The sequence below is a fragment of the Seriola aureovittata genome, chromosome 3, assembly GCF_021018895.1.
Source record: "Seriola aureovittata isolate HTS-2021-v1 ecotype China chromosome 3, ASM2101889v1, whole genome shotgun sequence".
NCBI classification, from domain to species: Eukaryota; Metazoa; Chordata; class Actinopteri; order Carangiformes; family Carangidae; genus Seriola; species Seriola aureovittata.
Window position 1 is genome coordinate 26,209,093 of NC_079366.1, and position 23,123 is coordinate 26,232,215.

A 23,123-nucleotide genomic window follows, 5' to 3' on the forward strand; every position below is an offset into this window, starting at 1 on the left:
TTTTATGCCATACTATACTATGTTGTTTTTATGACGTCTTTATGCCTTACTATACTATGTCGTTTTTATGATATTTTATGCCTTACTATACTATGACGTTTTTATGGCCTATTATACTGTCGTTTTTATGACTTTTTATGCCTTACTATACTATGACTTTTTATACCTCACTATAATATGACTTTTTATGCCTTACTTTACTATGACGTTATGACTTTTTATGCCTTACTATACTATAACTTCTTATGCCTTACTTTACTATGACGTTCTTATGACTTTTTATGCCTTACTTTACTATGACGTTTTCATGACTTTTTATGCCTTACTATACTATGTCGTTTTTATGACATTTTATGCCTCACTATATTATGAATTTTTATGCCTTACTATACTATGACGTTTTTATGACTTTTTATGTCTTACTATACTATGACGTTTTTATGCCCTACTATACTGTCGTTTTTATGACTTTTTATGCCTTACTATACTATGACTTTTTATGCCTTGCTATACTATGACTTTTTATGCCTTACTATACTATGACGTTTTTATGAATTTTTATGCCTTACTATACTATGACGTTTTTATGCCTTACTATACTATGACGTTTTCATGACTTTTTATGCCTTACTATACTATGACTTTTTATTCCTTACTATACTATGACGTTTTTATGACTTTTTATGCCTTACTATACTATGACGTTTTTATGCCTTACTATACTATGACTTTTTTATGCCTCACTATAATATGACTTTTTATGCCATACTATACTATGTCGTTTTTATGACTTTTTATGCCTTACTATACTATGACGTTTTTATGAATTTTTATGCCTTACTATACTATGACGTTTTTATGACTTTTTATGCCTTACTATACTATGTCGTTTTTATGACATTTTATGCCTCACTATATTATGACTTTTTATGCCTTACTATACTATGACGTTTTTATGAATTTTTATGCCTTACTATAGTATGACGTTTTTATGACTTTTTATGCCTTACTATACTATGACGTTTTTATGACATTTTATGCCTCACTATAATATGACTTTTTATGCCTTACTATACTATGTCGTTTTTATGACATTTTATGCCTCACTATATTATGAATTTTTATACCTTACTATACTATGACGTTTTTATGACTTTTAATGCCTTACTATACTATGTCGTTTTTATGACATTTTATGCCTCACTATATTATGACTTTTTATGCCTTACTATACTATGACGTTTTTATGAATTTTTATGCCTTACTATACTATGACGTTTTTATGACATTTTATGCCTCACTATATTATGACTTTTTATGCCTTACTATACTATGACGTTTTTATGACTTTTTATGCCTTACTATACTATGACGTTTTTATGCCCTACTATACTGTCGTTTTTATGACTTTTTTGCCTTACTATACTATGACTTTTTATGCCTTGCTATACTATGACTTTTTATGCCTTACTATACTATGACTTTTTATGCCTTACTATACTATGACGTTTTTATGAATTTTTATGCCTTACTATACTATGACGTTTTTATGCCTTACTATACTATGACGTTTTCATGACTTTTTATGCCTTACTATACTATGACGTTTTTATGAATTTTTATGCCTTACTATACTATGACGTTTTTATGCCTTACTATACTATGACGTTTTTATGACTTTTTATGCCTTACTATACTATGACGTTTTTATGCCTTACTATACTATGACTTTTTTATGCCTCACTATAATATGACTTTTTATGCCTTACTATACTGTCGTTTTTATGACTTTTTATGCCTTACTTTACTATGACGTTATGACTTTTTATGCCTTACTATACTATAACTTCTTATGCCTTACTTTACTATGACGTTCTTATGACTTTTTATGCCTTACTTTACTATGACGTTTTCATGACTTTTTATGCCTTACTATACTATGACGTTTTTATGACTTTTTATGCCTCACTATATTATGAATTTTTATGCCTTACTATACTATGACGTTTTTATGACTTTTTTATGTCTTACTATACTATGACGTTTTTATGCCTACTATACTGTCGTTTTTATGACTTTTTATGCCTTACTATTACTATGACTTTTTATGCCTTGCTATACTATGACTTTTTATGCCTTACTATACTATGACGTTTTTATGAATTTTTATGCCTTACTATACTATGACGTTTTTATGCCTTACTATACTATGACGTTTTCATGACTTTTTATGCCTTACTATACTATGACTTTTTATGCCTTACTATACTATGACGTTTTTATGACTTTTTATGCCTTACTATACTATGACGTTTTTATGCCTTACTATACTATGACTTTTTTATGCCTCACTATAATATGACTTTTTATGCCATACTATACTATGTCGTTTTTATGACTTTTTATGCCTTACTATACTATGACGTTTTTATGAATTTTTATGCCTTACTATACTATGACGTTTTTATGACTTTTTATGCCTTACTATACTATGTCGTTTTTATGACATTTTATGCCTCACTATATTATGACTTTTTATGCCTTACTATACTATGACGTTTTTATGAATTTTTATGCCTTACTATAGTATGACGTTTTTATGACTTTTTATGCCTTACTATACTATGACGTTTTTTATGACTTTTTATGCCTCACTATAATATGACTTTTTATGCCTTACTATACTATGTCGTTTTTATGACATTTTATGCCTCACTATATTATGAATTTTTATACCTTACTATACTATGACGTTTTTATGACTTTTAATGCCTTACTATACTATGTCGTTTTTATGACATTTTATGCCTCACTATATTATGACTTTTTATGCCTTACTATACTATGACGTTTTTATGAATTTTTATGCCTTACTATACTATGACGTTTTTATGACATTTTATGCCTCACTATATTATGACTTTTTATGCCTTACTATACTATGACGTTTTTATGACTTTTTATGCCTTACTATACTATGACTTTTTATGCCTCACTATAATATGACTTTTTATGCCTTACTATACTATGACTTTTTATGCCTTACTATATTATGTCGTTTTAATGACTTTTTATGCCTTACTATACTATGACGTTTTCATGACTTTTTATGCCTTACTATACTATGACGTTTTTATGCCTTACTATACTATGTCGTTTTTATGACATTTTATGCCTCACTATATTATGACTTTTTATGCCTTACTTACTATGACGTTTTTATGACTTTTTATGCCTTACTATACTATGTCGTTTTTATGACTTTTTATGCCTCACTATATTATGAATTTTTATGCCTTACTATACTATGACGTTTTTATGACTTTTTATGTCTTACTATACTATGACGTTTTTATGCCCTACTATACTGTCGTTTTTATGACTTTTTATGCCTTACTATACTATGACTTTTTATGCCTTGCTATACTATGACTTTTTATGCCTTACTATACTATGACTTTTTATGCCTTACTATACTATGACGTTTTTATGAATTTTTATGCCTTACTATACTATGACGTTTTTATGCCTTACTATACTATGACGTTTTTATGACTTTTTATGCCTTACTATACTATGACGTTTTTATGAATTTTTATGCCTTACTATACTATGACGTTTTTATGCCTTACTATACTATGACGTTTTTATGACTTTTTATGCCTTACTATACTATGACGTTTTTATGCCTTACTATACTATGACTTTTTTATGCCTCACTATAATATGACTTTTTATGCCATACTATACTGTCGTTTTTATGACTTTTTATGCCTTACTTTACTATGACGTTATGACTTTTTATGCCTTACTATACTATAACTTCTTATGCCTTACTTTACTATGACGTTCTTATGACTTTTTATGCCTTACTTTACTATGACGTTTTCATGACTTTTTATGCCTTACTATACTATGTCGTTTTTATGACATTTTATGCCTCACTATATTATGAATTTTTATGCCTTACTATACTATGACGTTTTTATGACTTTTTATGTCTTACTATACTATGACGTTTTTATGCCCTACTATACTGTCGTTTTTATGACTTTTTATGCCTTACTATACTATGACTTTTTATGCCTTGCTATACTATGACTTTTTATGCCTTACTATACTATGACGTTTTTATGAATTTTTATGCCTTACTATACTATGACGTTTTTATGCCTTACTATACTATGACGTTTTCATGACTTTTTATGCCTTACTATACTATGACTTTTTATGCCTTACTATACTATGAGTTTTTATGACTTTTTATGCCTTACTATACTATGACGTTTTTATGCCTTACTATACTATGACTTTTTATGCCTCACTATAATATGACTTTTTATGCCATACTATACTATGTCGTTTTTATGACTTTTTATGCCTTACTATACTATGACGTTTTTATGAATTTTTATGCCTTACTATACTATGACGTTTTTATGACTTTTTATGCCTTACTATACTATGTCGTTTTTATGACATTTTATGCCTCACTATATTATGACTTTTTATGCCTTACTATACTATGACGTTTTTATGAATTTTTATGCCTTACTATAGTATGACGTTTTTATGACTTTTTATGCCTTACTATACTATGACGTTTTTATGCCTCACTATAATATGACTTTTTATGCCTTACTATACTATGTCGTTTTTATGACATTTTATGCCTCACTATATTATGAATTTTTATGCCTTACTATACTATGACGTTTTTATGACTTTTAATGCCTTACTATACTATGTCGTTTTTATGACATTTTATGCCTCACTATATTATGACTTTTTATGCCTTACTATACTATGACGTTTTTATGAATTTTTATGCCTTACTATAGTATGACGTTTTTATGACTTTTTATGCCTTACTTTACTATGACGTTATGACTTTTTATGCCTTACTATACTATAACTTCTTATGCCTTACTTTACTATGACGTTCTTATGACTTTTTATGCCTTACTTTACTATGACGTTTTCATGACTTTTTATGCCTTACTATACTATGTCGTTTTTATGACATTTTATGCCTCACTATATTATGAATTTTTATGCCTTACTATACTATGACGTTTTTATGACTTTTTATGTCTTACTATACTATGACGTTTTTATGCCTCACTATAATATGACTTTTTATGCCTTACTATACTATGACTTTTTATGCCTTACTATACTATGACTTTTTATGCCATACTATACTATGTTGTTTTTATGACGTCTTTATGCCTTACTATACTATGTCGTTTTTATGATATTTTATGCCTTACTATACTATGACGTTTTTATGGCCTATTATACTGTCGTTTTTATGACTTTTTATGCCTTACTATACTATGACTTTTTATACCTCACTATAATATGACTTTTTATGCCTTACTTTACTATGACGTTATGACTTTTTATGCCTTACTATACTATAACTTCTTATGCCTTACTTTACTATGACGTTCTTATGACTTTTTATGCCTTACTTTACTATGACGTTTTCATGACTTTTTATGCCTTACTATACTATGACGTTTTTATGCCTTACTATACTATGTCGTTTTTATGACATTTTATGCCTCACTATATTATGAATTTTTATGCCTTACTATACTATGACGTTTTTATGACTTTTTATGTCTTACTATACTATGACGTTTTTATGCCCTACTATACTGTCGTTTTTATGACTTTTTATGCCTTACTATACTATGACTTTTTATGCCTTGCTATACTATGACTTTTTATGCCTTACTATACTATGACGTTTTTATGAATTTTTATGCCTTACTATACTATGACGTTTTTATGCCTTACTATACTATGATGTTTTCATGACTTTTTATGCCTTACTATACTATGACTTTTTATGCCTTACTATACTATGACGTTTTTATGAATTTTTATGCCTTACTATACTATGACGTTTTTATGCCTTACTATACTATGACGTTTTTATGACTTTTTATGCCTTACTATACTATGACGTTTTTATGCCTTACTATACTATGACTTTTTTATGCCTCACTATAATATGACTTTTTATGCCATACTATACTATGTCGTTTTTATGACTTTTTATGCCTTACTATACTATGACGTTTTTATGAATTTTTATGCCTTACTATACTATGACGTTTTTATGACTTTTTATGCCTTACTATACTATGTCGTTTTTATGACATTTTATGCCTCACTATATTATGACTTTTTATGCCTTACTATACTATGACGTTTTTATGAATTTTTATGCCTTACTATAGTATGACGTTTTTATGACTTTTTATGCCTTACTATACTATGACGTTTTTATGCCTCACTATATATGACTTTTTATGCCTTACTATACTATGTCGTTTTTATGACATTTTATGCCTCACTATATTATGAATTTTTATGCCTTACTATACTATGACGTTTTTATGACTTTTAATACCTTACTATACTATGACGTTTTTATGACTTTTTATGCCTTACTATACTATGTCGTTTTTATGACATTTTATGCCTCACTATATTATGACTTTTTATGCCTTACTATACTATGACGTTTTTATGAATTTTTATGCCTTACTATACTATGACGTTTTTATGACATTTTATGCCTCACTATATATGACTTTTTATGCCTTACTATACTATGACGTTTTTATGACTTTTTATGCCTTACTATACTATGACTTTTTATGCCTCACTATAATATGACTTTTTATGCCTTACTATACTATGACTTTTTATGCCTTACTATATTATGTCGTTTTAATGACTTTTTATGCCTTACTATACTATGACGTTTTCATGACTTTTTATGCCTTACTATACTATGACGTTTTTATGCCTTACTATACTATGTCGTTTTTATGACATTTTATGCCTCACTATATTATGACTTTTTATGCCTTACTTTACTATGACGTTTTCATGACTTTTTATGCCTTACTATACTATGTCGTTTTTATGACATTTTATGCCTCACTATATTATGAATTTTTATGCCTTACTATACTATGACGTTTTTATGACTTTTTATGTCTTACTATACTATGACGTTTTTATGCCCTACTATACTATGTCGTTTTTATGACTTTTTTGCCTTACTATACTATGACTTTTTATGCCTTGCTATACTATGACTTTTTATGCCTTACTATACTATGACTTTTTATGCCTTACTATACTATGACGTTTTTATGAATTTTTATGCCTTACTATACTATGACGTTTTTATGCCTTACTATACTATGACGTTTTCATGACTTTTTATGCCTTACTATACTATGACGTTTTTATGAATTTTTATGCCTTACTATACTATGACGTTTTTATGCCTTACTATACTATGACGTTTTTATGACTTTTTATGCCTTACTATACTATGACGTTTTTATGCCTTACTATACTATGACTTTTTTATGCCTCACTATAATATGACTTTTTATGCCATACTATACTGTCGTTTTTATGACTTTTTATGCCTTACTATACTATGACGTTTTTATGAATTTTTATGCCTTACTATACTATGACGTTTTTATGACTTTTTATGCCTTACTATACTATGTCGTTTTTATGACATTTTATGCCTCACTATACTATGACTTTTTATGCCCTACTATACTATGACGTTTTTATGACTTTTTTTATGAATTTTTATGCCTTACTATACTATGACGTTTTTATGCCTCACTATAATATGACTTTTTATGCCTTACTATACTATGTCGTTTTTATGACATTTTATGCCTCACTATATTATGAATTTTTATGCCTTACTATACTATGACGTTTTTATGACTTTTTATGCCTTACTATACTATGACGTTTTTATGACTTTTTATGCCTTACTATACTATGTCGTTTTTATGACATTTTATGCCTCACTATATTATGACTTTTTATGCCTTACTATACTATGACGTTTTTATGACTTTTTATGCCTTACTATACTATGACGTTTTTATGCCTCACTATAATATGACTTTTTATGCCTTACTATACTATGTCGTTTTTATGACATTTTATGCCTCACTATATTATGAATTTTTATGCCTTACTATACTATGACGTTTTTATGACTTTTAATGCCTTACTATACTATGTCGTTTTTATGACATTTTATGCCTCACTATATATGACTTTTTTATGACTTTTTATGCCTTACTATACTATGACTTTTTTATGACTTTTTATGCCTTACTATACTATGACGTTTTTATGACATTTTATGCCTCACTATACTATGACGTTTTTATGCCTTACCATACTATGACTTTTTTATGACTTTTTATGCCTTACTATACTATGACGTTTTTATGACTTTTTATGCCTTACTATACTATGACTTTTTATGCCTCACTATAATATGACTTTTTATGCCTTACTATAATATGACTTTTTATGCCTACTATACTATGTCGTTTTAATGACTTTTTATGCCTTACTATACTATGACGTTTTTATGACTCTTTATGCCTTACTATACTATGACTATGCCTTACTATACTATGACGTTTTTATGCCTTACTATACTATGACGTTTTTATGCCTCACTATAATATGACTTTTTATGCCATACTATACTATGTCGTTTTTATGACTTTTTATGCCTTACTATACTATGACGTTTTTATGAATTTTTATGCCTTACTATACTATGACGTTTTTATGACTTTTTATGCCTTACTATACTATGACGTTTTTATGGATTTTTATGCCTTACTATAATATGACGTTTTTATGACTTTTTATGCCTTACTATACTATGACGTTTTTATGCCTTACTATACTGACGTTTTTATGCCTCACTATAATATGACTTTTTATGCCTTACCATACTATGACTTTTTATGCCTTACTATACTATGTCGTTTTTATGATATTTTATGCCTTACTATACTATGACGTTTTTATGACTTTTTATGCCTTACTATACTATGACGTTTTTATGACTTTTTATGCCTTCCTATACTATGACTTTTTATGCCTCACTATAATATGACTTTTTATGCCTTACTATACTATGACTTTTTATGCCTTACTATATTATGTCGTTTTAATGACTTTTTATGCCTTACTATACTATGACGTTTTTATGACTCTTTATGCCTTACTATACTATGACTATGCCTTACTATACTATGACGTTTTTATGCCTTACTACACTATGACGTTTTTATGACGTTTTATGCCTTACTATACTATGACGTTTTTATGCCTCACTATAATATGACTTTTTATGCCTTACTATACTATGACTTTTTATGCCATACTATACTGTCGTTTTTATGACTTTTTATGCCTTACTATACTATGACGTTTTTATGACTTTTTATGCCTTACTATACTATGACTTTTTATGCCTCACTATAATATGACTTTTTATGCCTTACTATACTATGACTTTTTATGCCTTACTATATTATGTCGTTTTAATGACTTTTTATGCCTTACTATACTATGACGTTTTTATGACTCTTTATGCCTTACTATACTATGACTATGCCTTACTATACTGACGTTTTTATGCCTCACTATAATATGACTTTTTATGCCTTACTATACTATGACGTTTTTATGCCTTACTATACTATGTCGTTTTCATGACATTTTATGCCTCACTATATTATGACTTTTTATGCCATACTATACTATGTCGTTTTTATGACTTTTTATGCCTTACTATACTATGACGCTTTTATGACTCTTTATGCCTTACTATACTATGACTATGCCTTACTATACTATGACGTTTTTATGCCTTACTACACTATGACGTTTTTATGACGTTTTTATGCCTTACTATACTATGACGTTTTTATGCCTCACTATAATATGACTTTTTATGCCTTACTATACTATGACTTTTTATGCCATACTATACTGTCGTTTTTATGACTTTTTATGCCTTACTATACTATGACGTTTTTATGACTTTTTATGCCTTACTATACTATGACTTTTTTATGACTTTTTATGCCTTACTATACTATGACTTTTTATGCCTCACTATAATATGACTTTTTATGCCTTACTATACTATGACTTTTTATGCCTTACTATATTATGTCGTTTTAATGACTTTTTATGCCTTACTATACTATGACGTTTTTATGACTCTTTATGCCTTACTATACTATGACTATGCCTTACTATACTGACGTTTTTATGCCTCACTATAATATGACTTTTTATGCCTTACTATACTATGACGTTTTTATGCCTTACTATACTATGTCGTTTTCATGACATTTTATGCCTCACTATATTATGACTTTTTATGCCATACTATACTATGTCGTTTTTATGACTTTTTATGCCTTATTATACTATGACGTTTTTATGACTTTTTATGCCTTACTATACTATGTCGTTTTTATGACATTTTATGCCTTACTATACTATGACTTTTTATGCCTTACTATACTATGACTTTTTATGCCTTACTATACTATGTCATTTTTATGACTTTTTGTGCCTCACTATAGTATTTTGTTTTTATGACTTTTTATGCCTCACTATACGATGATGTTTTTATGACTTTTTATGCCTTACAATACTATGACTATGCCTTACTATACTATGACGTTTTTATGACTCTTTATGCCTTACTATACTATGACTTTTTATGCCTTACTATACTATAGCGTTTTCATGACTTTTTATGCCTTACTATACTATATCGTTTTCATGACTTTTTATGCCTTACTATACTATATCGTTTTCATGACTTTTTATGCCTTACTATACTATGACTTTTTATGCCTTACTATACTATGTCATTTTTACGACCTTTTATGCCTATAACGTTTTTATGAATTTTTATGCCTTACTATACTATGATGTTTTTATGACTTTTTACGCCTTACTATACTATATCGTTTTCATGACTTTTTATGCCTTACTATACTATGATTTTTTATGCCTTACTATACTATGACTTTTTGCCTTTTATTATTATGACGTTTTTATGACTTTTTAGGCCTTACTATACTATGACTTTTTATGCCTTACTATACTATGACTTTTTATTCCTTACTATACTATGTTGTTTTTATGCCTCACTATACTATGACCTTTTATGCCTTACAATACTATGACTATGCCTTACTATACTATGACATTTTTATTACTTTTTATGCCTTACTATACTATGACCTTTTATGCCTTACTTTACTATGTTCTTTTTATGACTTTTTATGCCTTACTATACTATGACTTTTTATGCCTTAATGTACATGACTTTTTATGCCTTACTATACTATGTTGTTTTTATGACTTTTTATGCCTCACTATACTATGACTTTTTATGCCTTATTATACTATGTTGTTTTTATGACTTTTTATGCCTTACTATACTATGTTGTTTTTATGACTTTTTATGCCTCACTATACTATGACTTTTCATGCCTTACTATACTATGACTTTTTTATGACTTTTTATGCCTTACTATACTATGTTGTTTTCATGCCTTACTATACTATGACTTTTTATGCCTCACTATATTATAACTTTTTATGCCTCAATATACTATGACGTTTTTATGCCTTACAATGCTATTACGTTTTTATGCCTTAATATACTATGAAGTTTTCATAACTTACTATAATATATTGTTTTTATCTTTTTATTATGCCTTTGTATACAATTACTCTCTATACCTTACAATACTGTGATGTTTCTGTGCTTTATTATACTATTTTTTCATACCTTTTTATGCCTTAATATACTATGATGTTTTTATGACTTTTTATGCCTTACTTAACTATAACTTATTACCTTACTATACTATGACATTTTTATAATTTTTTATGCCTTAGTATACTATAAAGTTTTTATGACTTACTGTAATATGTTGTTTTTATAACTTTATTATAGTTTTACCTTATTAATATGTAAATGTACGAATCAAAATCTAATCAGATGTGCTCCATATGAGGAACCTGTGGTGTAACTGTATAGTTTTTTAGACATACTACAGTATGTATTGTTCATGAGTTGTCATTTTCACAAGAAAAATCAGTTTCCCTCTGATGAAGCAAAACAGCTTATTAATTAGCAAACATTTCTCATGCCAACATGTCTGTCTCTGGCTTCCCACATATCTGGTATCAATTCAAAATTGTTAAAGTGTTAGAGTTGCATCAGTTTATAGGAAATCATAATTCACTCATTCATATGCAAATTTGTGCAGAAAAGTACTCCAAAATCTGATCAGATCATCTGCTTCATATGGAGCAAGAAGTATCATTCTTGAGTCATCGTGTTCAGAGAGTCACAGACGCCAGCATGACAACATAATGTCCAACATACTATGAACCATGGTGGGAGGTCATGATAAAGACATAATTATGAACACAAACACACTGAAATGTAATGATTTGTATATAAAAAAAAAACACTGAAATAATTCTGTTTTAACACAGAAGTGAGATGAGTGAATAACATATAAAAAAGGTATATAAACTCACCCTCTGAGGATTAGCCAATAGGAGGACCTGGGAGGTGGCAGATGGAGGCAGCAGAGGGTTGTAAGGAGGTAGGTGTGTCCCTGAGGCAGGTTGAAGTTTCACCAACATGGTCTGCAGGACACGTATGAAAAAGAGAATGCGCTGTATATTCATCTGTTCACCTGTTACCATCATGTTTGTGCACAAGCCTGAAAATGATGTACCCAAAATAAAGAGGATACTGCTTTTGTTTTATTTTACAACAAAAAAGAATGAGTAGAAGAGACCAACGTTACAGAGGCACAAACATGTTAGAAATGTAAGGTGTTAGTGTGCCAATAGAAGGACCTTTTGTGTGGAAAACCAATTCTGTGTCACCATCTGTTGCAGTGATATGACGTTCCTAAAATGCTATGCACAGATAGAATGAGGATAGTTAGAGCTTCCTAACAGTGTCTGATTTGTCAAGTGTGAAGATTAAGTCCGGTACAGACCAAAACACACCTAAAGTAACACCAAGGCCAAAGTGTCCCCTAGGTTGAATGATGCACTTTAAAGGGTTAAATGAAAATTAAATTAAATGAAAAACCGGCCATTATGTAGATACATACAGCTGAAAGTGCTGTATAATAGGAAAAACACAGATAATGACAGATAAATGAATCAAAATAAATATAAAAGTGGTGGAGGGCTGGCTCCAGTAGGGGGCACCAGAAGCATTAAGGTAAAATAATGCTGATTAACAGTCTACCAGAATCTTGTCATATAGTCAAGTGAGTAACAGTATTTGGGATGAACCTTAACAGATCATCTGTAGAGCATCTGTCTGGGAACACAAAAGGAGGAAAGGATGTGCCAGCAGTAGAGCCACAGCTGGTCTAAACTGTACTAAAGCAGTGTCTACAGTGTATACTTGACTGTTGGAGCACAATACACTTTTCTCACTCTGAATGAATATACAGTACATACTATTCTTCAATTATTCAACTAATTGTTCCATTTTTAAAATGTGAAGAAATAACCATTACAACTCTCTCAAATCCTAAAATTCTAGCTTCAGAGTCTTGTTTTTTCTAAACAGTTCAAAATCCTAAAATATACCATTTACCATGATGTAAAACAGCAGAAAGCAACCGGAAGAAGCTAAAACAAGCATATGTGCTTAATTTTCACAAAACATTTAATAACTTGTCCATATGACTGATTAATCACATTGTCTCAGCACTAATATAAACATCTGATCAGCAGTAAATTCAACAAGACATTTATTCTGTTCAACATGTCAGCCACAACAGGATTAATCTAAGTTCCCATGCAGTTTGAAGAAGTTTTCAAGTTCTCAACTTCAAAACTGCATTGAAAAAACCTCAACATTTTTATTATTATATATTATCTTTCACACTTTATTTTGAAAAGAGACTGTTGTTACCTTTGGAACGGCAGCTTGAAACAGGAAGTCTTTCACATCAAGGGCAGAGGTATTCACTGTGGAGATGACGACCACGGCGACACCTGGATGGCCTGGTGGAGAGTCTTTGGCAAAATGGAGAGAGACGTGGACCCCGCCCTGATCGTATAGAGTGATGGGCTCCAGCTGACCTACCACAAAGAAGAGAACAACAGACGTTTAGAGGAGTGGCTGTGAATAAACCATTTGTAACAGTGTTAAACAAGCCGTCTCTCCATATAAACTATAGTTTTCAGCCTTTGGGGACGTACTGGACTTGATGGTCTCCATAGGAACAAAGATGTTTTTCAGTAACTGTGGGGGACACACGTCTTCCCCAGACATGCCATTTGGTTGTGTCCGTGTCTTGTGCGGTGATCCTGATCCAGTGAACTGTTGATTTTGAGGGAGTGACCTGATCGGAGAAGAGGTAGAGTCAGTTCACTACTAATCATTAAAAATAATAAAGCCAGAGGACAGTGAGATACAAATTAGAGCAAAATGCTTTACTTCACTGTTTGTCTCATTAAATGTTTTTGTACAATAACAAATATTGATTTTGTTTACAGAATCAATTCTGATGCAGTCAGTCCTGCTGCAATACAATATGTTAAAGCTGCATTTTAAACCCCGAACTAACTAATTAATATGAATGTATACTAAGGATTTCTACCGATAAAATCATTTTACTTTCCCTTCTTTACCAAATCATTATTAGAGTATTTTTCTGAGCTTGTCAATACCAGGGCTGATACAAAACCAAGTTTCTATACTGTTACCCAAACAAAACCTCGATACCTTACTAATACCTACGTATGAATATGTTTCTACTTTTTTCTATTTAACACAATAAGATGAAATAGTCAAATACTTCAAAGTTAAATTTGATCTTAGCATGAAGCATCCTTGCAAGAGGTTTGCATATATAGAAATATATAGAAAAGCATCACATTCTCACATTTGAGAAGCTGGAACCAGAATATTTAGCATTTTATGTTGCCAATTAATTATCTGTTGATCAATTAATTGACTATTTATTCCCTCTAAATAAAATAAATTACCATTTAATGTGCCACAAAACAGTGCACCAGAAAAAGCAGGAAATTAAAGATGGATGTAAACGAAGCAGGTTTCAAAATTTTCTACTGTAATTTTTGTAATTGTTTTTGAGGAAGGAAATGTTCTCAACATTCAACATTCAGTGTGTCTTAGCTCTAAAGAAAAACACAGGGCCCCTTTAGAACCAGGAAATATCAGATCCATTTCAGTCAGGACTCAACAAGCACTTCCCTTGACACGCAGCTTTAATCACTGAAATAAGTCAATCAACCAGCACAGTCTCAACTATACTTGATAACAGGAATGAGATTTTTCAAAACCCACATTATGCGATTTTATTTAGACAAATCTAAACCCAGAAAATTGCCTTAAACTAATCCGCTTCTTTCCTCTCTACATTCTTACCAAACATTCGTCCCATTTGATGTGGAACTCCTCCCCCCACATCCTCGAGCTCTCAGCAAAAGCCTGTCCCTCCATTCTGCTCAGCATTCCTCATCTGAACGTCTCCATTAAGCTGAAAGGATAAACTGTGTTACACACTTTTCCAAATAAAATCTTTATTTCTAACCATAGATTCAAGCCTCACCTGCATTAGTTCCTCAAAGTACGACTTTGAAGTCTCTTGAGTCTGTTTCGAGATCTTATTATCTAAATCTGTAAATACAGGACACCACATCATTAGATAATGAAACATATTCACCACTGTTATAGAAAGTAAACTAGAAGTAGGAACAAATGGAAGTCTACCTAATTCAGTAAAGTCTTGGTCAGGTGCTGGTTGGAAGGCGTTCTCCAAATAAGAGGGGAGGAGGGGTGAAGAGGACTCGAAGGTCAGTGCTGAATCAGCTTTTCTGCGAGTCTGTGGTGAGTCTAGTGCTGAGAAGTCGATGAGGTGGTAGCTTTTAATCTCTCTGGGACTCGTAGGAGCTGGAGGAACATGAAGCAGCAAGATCAAATACAAACAGAACAGAGAAGCCGAACAAGCACAAGGTCAAGGTGTTTTTCCACAGGGACTACAAGAAGAAAAAAGGTACAAAATGATGCCTACCACTGTTTTTATCCGTCACTTCTCTATCGCTTTTACTTCTTTCTGTTCGACCGTTGCACTCTCTTCTCCCCACCTGGTCTTTGTAGGCGTTTACTGTAAGTGTTAGCTCGTCGTTAGCCGCCAGGATCTGCACCAGAGCAGCGTCGTCGTCCATTGTGTCGCTGGCCAGGCGGAACAGGCTGGGCCTCAGCCGGTCACAGCGCTCGTACAAGGCCTGCAGTGGGGAGAGGGACGGCTCCAGGGTTGGGTGGCTGCATTTACTGAATCTCACACTTCCACACAGACGCAGTCTCCTCTAAATCGAGGTTCCCTCTCAGTTTCCTCTACAAATAATGGGATCACTTTTTGTTTTCCACTGGGACAGATAGTATCTCCACATCAGCACCACTGTATCAACCAATCACCCATTTGTGCTACAGGGTACATAAAACAAACACACCCTTAAGGCTGAAGCCAGCAGGAAGACTGTGACACAGCAGGAGCCACTTTCATGGAGCAGAGTGAATTTGTTTATTGAACTTATCATCTATAAAGTCAAACTGTTTAAACTAATTACGTTACCATGATGATCCCCAGTTAAAAGTGACCCAGTATATGATACAGGAACACCTGAGTTAAGCCCAAAGTTAGCTGGATAACCTACTTGTCTTGCTTCATGTACAGACGCCTGGTTGTCGGTCTGTTTGTATCATGTTCAACGTACCTTCGCGTCATCACTGGGCTTTATTGAGGTTCCGGCGATTGTGTGCTGGTTCAGCAGCTCTCTGAGCTGCTTGGTGCTGCTCTCCACCTCCTTCAGAGTAGATTCCCGCTTTAGCACTTTCTCTGCCTTTTCCTGCTCCTAAAACACACACACACACAATATGTATACCCGGCACATACAATTATTAATGCATAGATGTCTATCAGCCCTGCAGCACTCCTCACCTCTTGGATGGTGCTTTTAATGAGTCTGTTTGCAGTTTCCAGATCTTCAGGACGGGCACTTTTCAATAATCTGGCTAACATCTGATCACACAGGAACACATTTTAGCAGGATGAAACTTCAAGCTACAAGAGCAGATGTCCTGTTAAACACACACAAACACACACACACACACACCTGGGCCTTGTCCTCCTGGTCGAAAACAGACTCTGTGCTTCTTTGTGGTGGAGGAGCCATTATAAGTGCGTCTGGTAGTTTTGGATCTTTCTTCACAATACCTGAAATAATAAGGTAATAATAAGAAAGGTAAGATGCTTTAATACAAAACATTAATATCAGTCCTTATGTAATATATACATATAATATATGTAAACTGTAATATTTGACATGTAGATAGAATTTAAAAAAGTTCACGTCCTCTGAGACACAGACTTGAAAAAGTGTTGCTGTGCTGTGTCTATGTTGCACCCTGACCTTGTTTCTTCAGCATGCTGTAGGCTTCCTGAATCTTGGGTTCATCTTTAAGCCACAGCGTCCAGCCATAGAGCACCTCTATCACTCTGTCTTTAACTCTCTGCGGAGTCCAGGCGCCGAAGTACTGCTCAGAAAACATCAACCAGGTCAGTCACATCAGTGTCCTTCCTCAGAAAGCAGCTGTTACATGGCACGTTCTTTTCTTAGTCTTTAACTCTGCAGTTCAGATTTAAGTCATTTCCTCATCCACAGAGTCTCATGTTCGTCCTTTGGTATCAGACTGTATTCTGGGTAAATTGAGCCCGTTTTCTTTAAGTTTCCTTTCTGTATTAAACTCAAACACAATCTCATTTGATTCATTTCATGTCATTTTTATTCTAAATACTGTAATTTGCTATTATAGGATATTTCTCGCTCCTTTGACATTTGTGTTCCTACTGTATGATTATAACTACGTGGTTAATCATTTGATATATTGTTCTGTTGTTTTTCTATTGTATTTTGTATCTGTTGGAAATTGAAGAGCTCAGTGTGGTTTTGTTTACAGATTAAAATTAGTGTTTGCAGCTTTAGCTTTTTTTTATGGTTGCTGTCTTGTTTCTTTTCTCAACACTTGTTTTGTATTTTCCTAATGGCTTTTCAAATATATTTTCTATTGGGCAGCTTATTCTGATTTTACATTTTTGTTAATGAATTTATTTGTTTGTTATAATAACTTGATTTTTCCTTGGTGCCTTGTATGAAGCACTTTGTAACTTTGATTTTGAAGTGTTCTATAAATAAAGATTGTTACTATTATTATCGCGTCCAGGATTTGTGATGCTAACACCAAAAATACAACTCAACAGAAACAGCACACACAGACAAATCTAAAGTATAAAAACAGATTATTTAAATTGATAAATTGGTCTGATGAACGCCACTAGGCCAAATTGTTAACATGTCTGTCTCACGTTGCACTGAATTCAGGTCAAGTGAGTTCTCAGAATCAGACAATAAAATAAATGACACTGTTAAAACAGGGTTAGCACATGCAGGATTAGGAACCATTTTAAAAATCACAGTTTCTAATAACTGGGTGCCTTTTGCTTCCAGCTACCACAAACACCTGTCTCTGTGAAATATGCGGTACCTTTGGTGTAATGAGTTTGATGAGCTCATTGAGAAAACGAAACTTGGCGGCTTCGCTGTGGAACCTCTTTCCGCAGTTGTTCATACACGCCTCGAGAACCTGGAAAGCACCAAATAAATCATCATGAACAGAAGCTTTAACAAGTGAAAATGAAGAAAAAAAATATCGATGACAATAAAGGAAGAAAAGATTTTGTAGCTGCACGTTTGTGGTTTACGACCTTTAAATATCACATGACATGAGGCGCATGAAAAACAGGAAGCTTCTCTAAGATGCATGTTAAAGTGAAACACTGCAGCTTTCTTACAGACAACAAACCGTGTGGTGTCACAGCAGATTCAAAAGCAGATTCAAGCCCCTCATGTCACCATGTGGTAAAAGTTAGTCACAGATATCACTCACAGGATCTCTCTCTCTCTCTCTCTCTCTCAGAGTTAAAACAAAGGAATTGTTCTCAGTGAACGATGAGATGATAAATGTTGCATATGAGCCATGACAAATAGCTTTAAATAAAGTCAGATGTGTACTGTATGTGGCACCAAACAAGGATGAGTTTGCTTATTGTTGCAACCGACTTGTTGAAAGATTGAAAAAAAAGGAGCATTTTGAATATAAAAAGAGGGGAAAATGAGTTGCCAGTTGCTTCTGGTAACACTAAAATTAGACAACAGATAAAAATACACTTGTAGAGTAGATCATCTGTGTATTTTATATGGAGGTGAGGAGTCTAATTACTTACAGTGAGCGCCTGCACAGCCTCTTTCTCCTGCGGGGACTGGATTTTATGAGCAAGAAGACGAATGGCTACCTGTGGCCTGAAAGCAGAAAATTAAACCTTTAAGTCACATAATTTCCACACATTGTCATGATTAAATAAAGTTACTATAAGTGAAAGAAAACCGAAAGGAAGTAGTAACAAAGAAAGGATTAGATTTGTGCTTTAGACAATCTAATGCATTCACATTGAGCAGAGGAAAACGGTCATGAGGTGAAAAGGTCCCCCCCCCCCTCACTCTGGCATGATGATGCTTTAACTGAAAAGCTGTGATCGCAACATGGATGTGAAGCAACTCTTTCTCAAAAACCACAATTGCGTTAAAGTAACTTCCAGAAGCAGGCGGCCAGCCCCAAAAACTTTAATTCATGTTCATACAGTAGTTGAACAAAACCATGTGGAAATCCATGCATGGGTTGTGTGAGTGTTTAAAATGTTCTTCTTACCCATCAGTTTCCTGGTTGACGAGCTGGTAGAAACCCTGGATGCTGTCCCACCTGTCCTCCTGATTATTTGGGTCTGTGGCCTGGTCTGGAGACCAGAGAAAAAAGTCAAAACGTGCCGCAATTAGATCAAACATACGCAAATACCTATATATGGAAAAATAGACAAAAATAGACAATTTAATGAGGAAGTGAAATTAAAGACAGACTTGCATTGAAAAAAAACTTATGTTCACTTGGGCCACAGAATTTACATGAGGAGTTACATGTTCAAGTGCTATATGCAAAACTTTAGTATGCAGTATGTACTGATGCGCACTCCAAAAGCAGAATGTCTTTGATTCTTGCTTAAAGTTATTTATTACTTTAATCGTGAGTAAAATTGCTGATTCATCTTGATTCACTTTCTGTCAATCTATCAAGTCAACTAATCATTTCAAGACTAAAGCAGAATACCTTATGGCTAATTTGAGTTACTGCTAGCTATGCATGTTCATTTTTGCTGATTTTTATACTTTTTTTAAAACTACATCTGTTTGACAAATTGAGTAGGATTTACTTTGAATATTCAGATGTTACACTAACCATGAGATGAAAGCATTAAATACTGCTCTTCTAGCATAAAAATCTTTTACCTCAAATGGTGAGTCACTTTGAAAACAAGGACTTTGTCATTATGTAAAGAGTTTAAGAGACGTAAAGAGGATGATCTTTTTTTTCCATCCTGCTAAGCAGCATGCAAGTTCAACTGATTTGAATTAAAATGGCTTAAACTGGGAATATGTGACAACTTTAACTTCTTGCCAAATCTAAGTATTAAATAGAGCTGCAATATTTCTTTATTTGTGATTGTGTAAACAGTGTAAACATTTCCTAGACCACAAGGTGACATCATTAAATGTTCAAACCCATAAAATATTGTTTATTATTTAGTATAATGTAAGACAAGTAGAAGAGATATTATGGAACCATCTTTTTTTATTTTGATCAGCTAATCGATCAACCTATTAATAGTTGCAGCTCTAGTATTAACAGTCTGAAAAAAACTCTTTAACTTAAGATTTACTTAAATGCAAGTCTTTAACTATTACCACTGTGTTCCTCCACGGTGGTGTTGCCACGTTCACTGAGCACATTGAGTACAAACTTCATCCTACACTGTAGACATATGTATTTTCTTTCCGCCATCGTGAACGCGCACAGCAGGAGCGTAGACACAACACAGCGCTCCAGCGCTGGGACGGGCACGCGCACGGGCTAAAGCAACTTCCTGTTCCATCCGATACTTTCTGCATCAAGACAAACTGATTTATTAAAGTTAAAATAAATCGACACACACATGCATATTTACGCGCACGTGTAAGGTTTTATTACGGTAATTGAGTCCAGCTGACGGTTAACGTAGCGTTAGCTAACAGAGCAGCGACAGTTGGTTCAGATATGACATGATAACGTTACGTTAGCTAGGTCCGATTTACAAGTAAAAAAAAAAACCAAAAAAAACAACATGTTTTACTTACTGAGCCATGACTCAAAAGTTGCCGAGCTGTCACCGGTCGCCATCACCGTCCGTCTCCTGCAGGTCCAGAGATATTTACCGCTAATCCGAGAGTCTGTCTGTGGGAGGCGGAGGTGTCAAACTGCCGCTTGTCTCACGGAGGCGACATGTGACACTCACGCCCAGTCACACTCCTGACACACTAACCAGTTTATATGTCACACGCCCCCGCCCCTCCCCACCCGTACATCTGCACCACGCTGTAAACCAGAAACTGAAGTTCTCCGTGAAGCCACCAACTTATATGAACAGTAGTAGTAAGTATCAGCTGTGGAAAGTTAAAAAAAAAAAAAAAAAAGGTTAAAGTATTGATAGATTATGTTTCCCTGGGCACAGACAGGTAAAACCTCCTACACCCCAGAGAGCCCCCGGTCCAAAATTGTGTCTGTTATTTTGCATCTATATCTAGTTGTTTTGTTCTGCTGTGGTTGTTCTGCATCACTTTGTGTCACTTTTTTTTTTTTGTATTTTTGTGTTAGTTTTTGATCGTTTTACGTCACTTTAAAAGGTCACTTCATAGTTGCTGTTTCTTTGTGTTCATTTTGCATCTCTATGTTCACTTTGTGTCTCTTTTGCATCAGAATATACTGATGTTTGCACACAGCCCCAAAGCAGAATACTCCCACCCCCATGTTTAACAGTTGGCAAGGTCTTCCTTTCATCAAATGCTCCAGACTTCAGACATTGACCTTTGTGGTGAGGTCACAGGTAAGGTTTCCCCCTGATATAACTTCCATGTTGACTCTTATTTGTGCATCAACGCTGCACAGTGGACTGGTGCGCCACCGCTCCTGTGTCAGTGGAGCCTTCCTGCAGCTCCTCTGCAGTCATATAGGCGTTTTGATTTTTGCAGTTTTATCCAGATGTTTTCTTGGTCTTCAAGATCTTGTCTGGACTTCCACAGTACCAGTTAACTACCTATAGCCTCCCCTGCTTCATAGGGATCAATTAGCTTCATTTTAAGATCATCAGTCAGTTGCTCAGCTAGGCAGTAATTTAAAATCAAATACACAGTGGAGGAAATAATTATTTGATCCCCTGCTGATTTTGAAGTTTACCCCCTCACAAAAGACATGAACAGTCCATAATTTTATGGTATATCAACAAAAAATCCAGAATAAAAACATTAAATAAAGGTTATAAATTAATTTGTATTTGAATGAGTGTAATAAGTATTTGATCCCCTACAAACCAGCAAGAATTCTGACCCCCACAGACCGGTTATGTGCCCATGAGGCAGTTAAATTAGTCCTGTCTCAACTCGTTATGTGTATAAAAAGACACCCGTCACAGAATCAATCTCTTCCATTCAAACCTCTCCACCACCACGGGCGAGACCAAAGAGCTGTCAAGGGACGTCAGGGACAAGATTGTAGGAATGGGCTGCAAGAGCATCAGCAAGAAGCTTGATGAGAAAGAGACCACTGTTGGCGTGATAATTTGAAAATGGAAGAAAGATAACAGTCAGTCGCCCTTCGCTCTGGAGCTCCATGCAAGATCTCACCTCGTGGGGTAAGGATGGTTCTGAGAAAGGTGAGGGATCAGCCCAGAATTACACGGGACGAGCTTGTTAATGATCTCAAGGGAGCTGGGACCACAGTCACCAAGGAAACCATTGGTAACACACTTCGCTGTAATGGACTGAGATCCTGCAGAGCCCGCAAGGTCCCCCTGCTCAAGAAGGCCCGTGTACAGGCCCGTCTGAAGTTTGCCAATGAACACCTGAATGATTCAGAGAAGCTTGGGAGAATGTGATGTGGTCGGATGAGACCAAAATTGAGCTCTTTGGCATCAACTCGACTCGTCATGTTTCTCTGCTAA

General features: G+C 33.5%; 1 protein-coding gene across 1 annotated transcript in view; it reads right to left on the reverse strand.

The window, feature by feature from the left end:
- Positions 1 to 21,430, reverse strand: part of LOC130163535 (ADP-ribosylation factor-binding protein GGA3-like) — a 29,319-nt gene extending 7,889 nt beyond the window's left edge. Inside the window, 16 exon segments of the mRNA XM_056367810.1 lie at positions 12,460 to 12,570; positions 13,868 to 14,037; positions 14,158 to 14,300; positions 15,350 to 15,416; positions 15,419 to 15,461; positions 15,534 to 15,601; positions 15,695 to 15,874; positions 15,996 to 16,209; positions 16,699 to 16,836; positions 16,923 to 17,003; positions 17,098 to 17,198; positions 17,395 to 17,518; positions 18,527 to 18,625; positions 19,266 to 19,341; positions 19,748 to 19,832; positions 21,265 to 21,430. Coding sequence (XP_056223785.1) covers positions 12,460 to 12,570; positions 13,868 to 14,037; positions 14,158 to 14,300; positions 15,350 to 15,416; positions 15,419 to 15,461; positions 15,534 to 15,601; positions 15,695 to 15,874; positions 15,996 to 16,209; positions 16,699 to 16,836; positions 16,923 to 17,003; positions 17,098 to 17,198; positions 17,395 to 17,518; positions 18,527 to 18,625; positions 19,266 to 19,341; positions 19,748 to 19,832; positions 21,265 to 21,307 — 1,743 coding nt within the window. The 5' untranslated portion in view covers positions 21,308 to 21,430.
- Between the last annotated feature and the right edge of the window lie 1,693 nt (positions 21,431 to 23,123).